This window comes from Schistocerca gregaria, chromosome 2 (genome assembly GCF_023897955.1).
Source record: "Schistocerca gregaria isolate iqSchGreg1 chromosome 2, iqSchGreg1.2, whole genome shotgun sequence".
Classification (NCBI taxonomy): Eukaryota; Metazoa; Arthropoda; class Insecta; order Orthoptera; family Acrididae; genus Schistocerca; species Schistocerca gregaria.
This window is the reverse complement of record NC_064921.1, coordinates 284,937,831-284,943,956: the sequence shown is the minus strand read 5'-3', so window position 1 is coordinate 284,943,956 and position 6,126 is coordinate 284,937,831. Positions and strand designations below refer to the sequence as shown.

The 6,126-nt window shown below is 49.7% G+C and overlaps 1 protein-coding gene across 1 annotated transcript; it reads right to left on the bottom strand.

Moving 5' to 3' along the window:
• Positions 1–2,005: 2,005 nt before the first annotated feature.
• LOC126336129 (luc7-like protein 3) lies at positions 2,006–2,966 on the bottom strand. The gene is made up of 3 exons (XM_049999619.1): positions 2,724–2,966; positions 2,388–2,641; positions 2,006–2,306 (listed from the first exon to the last, which is right to left on the bottom strand). The coding sequence occupies exons 1-3, from the start codon at positions 2,883–2,885 to the stop codon at positions 2,090–2,092; spliced, it is 633 nt and encodes a 210-aa protein (XP_049855576.1). The 5' UTR covers positions 2,886–2,966; the 3' UTR covers positions 2,006–2,089.
• Positions 2,967–6,126: the final 3,160 nt, after the last annotated feature.

Below are 6,126 nucleotides of genomic sequence, written 5' to 3'. Positions count from 1 at the left end.
TCCGACAACCGCTGAAAATGTACTTCATGCGTGATGGAGTGCCTCCCCACTTTCTCCGAAATGTCCGACATCTCACACTGACATTTAATGGGCAATGGATTAGTCGTGGAGATCCGGCGTGTTGGCTAGCTCGTTGCCCTAGTCTTTATTCCGTGAATATTTGGTGGAGGTCTGAGCTCGTAATACGCCAAACGTAATCAGTTGGGGAGAGATGCGGCGACCTTGCTGGCCAAGGCTGGGTTTGACAAATACGAGAACAGGCATTAGAAAATCTAGCGGCGTATGGCCGGGCATTATCTTGCTGAAAGATAAGCCCAGTATGGCATGCCGTGAAAGGCAAAAATAGGGCCGTAGAATATCCTAGACGTGCCACGGCTGACACCATATGTGAATATCATAACGTCCTAGAGCGGAGAATCGTAAGAAGGTGAGAGAATGTTCGAGCTCCCTTATAGTAAAAAGGGTATTCTGGCATTCGCCATCCTGAGAGGGGAAAGATATCTCCCGAGCCACCTCCGCTCGTTTCCCAGGTAGGAATGATAATGGGCGGAGATGATTTCTGAAACATGTCTGAAACGTATCATCCTAAGGTGTTGGAAATATCGGCAGGGTCCAAAATAACAACGTTCCCTACAGTCAGACGAGGAATCGGGAGATGTACTGTGTTTCCAGAAATCCGACGTAGGCTACTCCAAACAGAAGAGGAAGTAAATCGGTTAAATTAGTAAGAGATCGGCTACCCCAAACAGAAGAGGTAGTAAATCGGTTGAACTAGTAAGAGATCGAACTAGCTTTTCTGCGATCTCTGATAATGCCTCGACAGTTTCCACGCAACTGTAACGGATACAGTTCTGCTTTGTGGGATGGCGTTCCAAGACACGAACAGCACATCTCCACGAGTGAATGGCTCTGAGTACTATAGGACATAACTTCTGAGGTCATCAGTCCCCTAGAACTTGGAACTACTCAAACCTAACCTAAGGACATCACACACATCCATGCCTGCGGCAGGATTCGAACGTGCGACCGTAGCGGTCGCGCGGTTCCAGACTGAAGCGCCTAGAACCGCACGGCCACTACGGCCGGCTCGGGGATTCCTCAGTCCATCAGAGAACAGGGACACGTCGCAGTTGGGATGGAACACACTACGGCGGTAAAGACTGTATTTGTAAGGTAACGTACTCTACCTGATCACTGCTGTTGGTCGTCGAAGGGTAGAGCGTACCGACTTGAGTGGTCTGTCGGCTTGCACATAGTAATTCCTCTGCCAACTCATGTCCGATCTGTGGGCAAGACCTACTTTCTGGGGTCGCCCAGCCATTCATGCCGTACTTTTAACTTTAGTAGATCAGATTCGTTTCTCAGTAGGGAAGGTGTACATGTTCTGATCTCTTACGGAGCATTTTACAGCGTTTTTACTGGACCTTGTTTTGGTGCATACCACTCCGCCGGCCGAGGTGGCCGAGCGGTTCTGGGCGCTACAGACTGAAACCGCGCGACTGCTACGGTCGCAGGTTCGAATCCTGCTCAGAAGTCAAAGTAAAGTCCAGTAAAGTCCCATAGTGCTTAGAGGCCATACTACTGCCACATCTCAAAATACGAATTATATACCATTTTTTTTTTCAAAAGTCCATACTACTGCCACATCTCAAAATACGAATTATATACCATTTTTTCAAAGTCCCATAGTGCTCAGAGCCATTATAACCACTCCCACCTCATATCAGAAAGAAACTGCAGATGCTGAAATCTAGAACTTATTGCCTCATCTAATGCTTCACTTCTTGTCGTATTTAGGTTATGTCATTTCTCTATGTTAAAAGAGTTTTCAGCTTCTTTTTCTGTTTTTCTTCTGTTTACTGCTCAGTATCTTAACTGTGTGATACCTTCCACGCTTATTTCTGAATGTCCATGCTTATTTCTGAATGTTCCATATCTTCTAAAAGAATTTTAATTACATACAGCATAGTGAGTACCAGGAACGTTAATTAAATGAGAACTCGAATTATCGGGTTGAAAGGTTTATTGAGCTGGACGAATTTGAACACGCAGTGAGTGGGTGGTGAACTGCGACTGCCAGGGTCCGCGGCTAGTCCGCCTGCGCCTTCTGCACCAGCCCGCCGGCGTCCTGGCCGCCCCCGGCTTTCGCCGCGCCGCCGACCGCCGTCTTGCTCGCCAGCGACGCCGCCTCCGACCAGTCGTCTTCACTGGCGCAGCGCCGCCGCCTCCTGCTGCGCCTCCTCCTCCTGGGAGGGCAGCAGGGCGGGCAGCAGATGGGACGGCGACGGCGGCGGCGCCTGCACGACCTGCCGAATGTCGACGCTCACAAATTCTGACGAGAGGTTGCGCCCCAAAATCGTTACGTCGTCGAGTCTCCACCAACGTACCTGCGCCTCCTGCGCCTGCAGCTGCGGCGGCGCCTGCGACAGCTGCGACGGCGTCGCCTCCGGCAGCTGCGGCGACGCCTGCGACAGCTGCGGCGGCGTCGTCTCCGGCAGCTGCGGCGACGCCTGCGACAGCTCCTGCGTCGCCTCCTGCAGGCCAGCTCGTCTGCCTTCAGCCGGTAGCGCCCGGCTCGGCAAACCAGGGTGCCCGTCTTGATGCCTCTCTTCAGGGCCATCAATAGCCGGGCCTTATCCACCTGTCGACAGATCAACACTCAGCAACTGCTCTACAGAGTATCTCACTGCCACATCTCGCTTCCCCCGGATCCACCGACTCACTTCATCCTTCTCCGGGGACTCGCTGTTGAGGCGGTCGAGGATCTGCTTGGCGGAGCATCCGCGCGAGCTGCGCATCTCTCGGACCGCCTCGACGACGCGAGTCAGCAGACGGCGACGACGGCCGGACGCCGTCTCACCTGTCCCCTGTTCTGGCGGAGTCATCGTTGGCAAGAGGTGGCTCCTCGGGTCGTAAGCTCCGCTGGGGCGACAACCTCCCTGCTCTGGACGGTGATGGCCTGGACTGTCGCTGGGATACGAGCCGCCGTCTTTCATTTATACTTTCTCGACAATGGAGTACGGAGTTTCCACAGAAACATCTGCTGACGTCGTCGCAGCTGCTCTGTTGACTGGCTTTGTTGTCTGCCCCGTATGCTTTAAAATGGCTCTGAGCACTATGGGACTTAACTTCTGAGGTCATCAGTCCCCTAGAACTTAGAACTACTTAAACCTAACTAACCTATGGACATCACACACATCCGTGCCCGAGGCAGGATTCGAACCTTCGACCGTACCGGTCGCGTGGTTCCAGACTATAGCGCCTAGAACCGCTCGGCCACTCAGGCCGGCCCGTATGCTTTACTTCAGTTTTTACTGACTTACACATGGAGTTGTATTATAGCACCAAGTGGGGTGGAAGAACGTTTGAGGCACTGCGATCGCATTCGGAAGACCTCATATTAGGAGGCAACAGACTATTCTCTGCAGCCATCTCTCATTTTACTTTTAAGTACTAGATCATCGGACAGTCTGATTTTCTTTTTATTTCTTACATCACTCGATATATCAACGCGAATGACCACAGGATGAACATACTGGCGACTTAGATTAACGAATGCTTGCTTTTCTTTCTCAGTAAACAATCAAACTTACTGCATTCATTACCTACTTTTTAGTAGCACCTGAACTCTGGTATGAAATTTTTACTCTGCAGCGGAGTGTGCGCTGATATGAAACTTCCTGGAAGATTAAAACTGTGTTCCGGACCGAGACTCGAACTCGGGACCTCTGCCTATCGCTGGCAAGTACTCTACCAACTGAGTTACCCAAGCACGACTCAAGCCCCGTCCTCACAGCTTTATTTCTGCCAGTACCTCGTCTCCTAACTTCCAAACTTTACAGACGCTCTCCTGCGAACCTTGCAGAACTAGCACTCCTGAAAGAAAGGCTAAACCATGTCTCCGCAACATCCTTTCTTTCAGGAATGCTAGTTCTGCAAGGTTCTCAGGAGAGCTTCTGTAAAGTTTGGTAGGTAGGAGACGAGATTCTGGCAGAAGTAAAGCTGTGAGGCCGGGGCGTGAGTCGTGCTTGGGTAGCTCAGTTGGTAGAGCACTTTCCCGCGAAAGGCAAAGGTCCCTAGTTCGAGTCTCGGTACGGAACACAGTTTTAATCTGCCAGGAAGTTTCACCTGAACTCTGCTTTGGTGAGACAAATACGCGATGAGGCTCAGCTCGGAAGCGTCTTGGAAAGTCCTTCAGTGTCCATTGCTATGCCGAACATGGAAGCTCATTGTGGTCAACATAAAATGTTCACTCTGCAGTGAAGTGTGCAATGATATGAAACTTCCTGGTAGATTAAAACTGTGTGCCGGGTTGATTCTCGAATTCTGGAACTTTGCCTTTTGTGAGCATATGCTCTACCAGCGGAGCCAACCAAGCACGACTCAAGCCCCGTCCTCACAGCTTAACTTCCTCCAGTACCTCGTCTCCTGCCTTCCAAGCTTCACAGAAGTTGTCCTGCGAAATTTGCAAGATTAGCACTCCTGGAAGAGAGGTCATTGCGGAGACATGGCTTAGCAGCGGCCTAGGGGAGTGTGCGCTGATATGAAACTTCCAGGAGAACTTCTGTCAAGTTTGGAAGATAGGAGACGAAAGAAATTCTGGTGGGAAATGAAGTTGTGAGGACGGGCCGTGAGTCGTGCTTGGGTAGCTCACTCGGCAGGTCTCGGTCCGGCACACAGTTTTAATCTGCCAGGAAGTTTCATACCCTTTGTGGTGGTCAATACCAATCCTCGGAGGCCAGCAGGGTACGGTAGTCTGGAGTATCCCAGCCCTATGGCTGGAACTGTTACTGCAAGCCAGGGAAGTGGGTTTCTGGAGGATCCGATAACATCTTTCGAAACATTCTTGAGAACCACAGTCAAGATTTTCCATTTACTTCTTACTCACCTGTTTTGGCGCGCTCATGAAATTCCGTAGCGCGTGAGAACAAAGTTTCAGCTCTTGTTCTACGTGCCCTAGTCTGTGGAGTAGCCGGCACAGATTTTATAAACTTGCTGGAGGGAAAAGTTTAGTAATTCTGTCATTGAACAGACGTTCGAACCATGCCCTGTGAGTGACTGCAGCAGCAGTGAGAGAGCGTCTCAACGAAGTTTCGGAAGAAAGTTAAAGGAAATTCGAGGGGAAACTCATGGTTCAGTCTCCGTTCAGGTTACTGTCTGCTTTACTCCGCTTCGTCTGGAACCAGCGCCGCACTTGCACTGCGTTCGAAGCTCTGCGTTTTGGCCGTTTTGCGCCGTTGAGTCGATGAGGTATGGTGTACATCAGCTCTGCTGACACGAACATGACGCGAGTGTCTGGTAAGGTTGCAGCGGGATGGCAGAAATACTGCATAACATTCTGCCAGTTCGGTTAGGACAAGCAGGCAAACAGCTCGTCGTCGGATTATCTGAGACGTCCTAGAGACAGGGGGATCACTAAAACAACCTTCCACACTCTTCTTTCAGTAGGTAGTTCAAATGGTTTAAATGGCTCTGAGCACTATGGCACTTAATTTCTGAGGTCATCAGTTTCCTAGATCTTACTTAAACCTCACTAACCTAAGGACATCACACACATCCATGCCTGAGGCAGGATTCGAACCTGCGACCGTAGCGGTCGCGCGGTTCCAGACTGTAGCGCCTAGAGCCGCTCGGCCACCCCGGCCGGCTCACTAGGTAGTTGTTCAGGTAGTCATTCACATTGTCAAATAAGGTTAATACAACTCGCAATCTTATAATCATGTTTCGTAACAACCTTTCAGTCCGTCAGATCTAGCCCACTCTGATTTTCTCCCTGTTTTATTTTCGCTCTTACTTTGTTTGTATTATACAGCTGTGATTGTCCACTTTTGTATATTCAAGTGGAATTCTATGTTATGTCAATTACCTTCAGTGAAATGACGGAATTTTCCAGCGATAGAACGCTGGGGGCGAACCAAATGTTATCCTTTTTGTCCTTTATTCCTTTTCTTATTCAAGTTTAAAATGTATCCAGTGTCAATGCGTTTTCAATTATCATTTCCCTTGTATCAGCGTTAGTAAATTACATTTTTACCTGATATCATTTAATAAGTAGAAGTTTAATTTTCACAAATATTGATGACGGGCTATCTCAGCCACAAGCATATGTGTTATGGCCACAGTGAT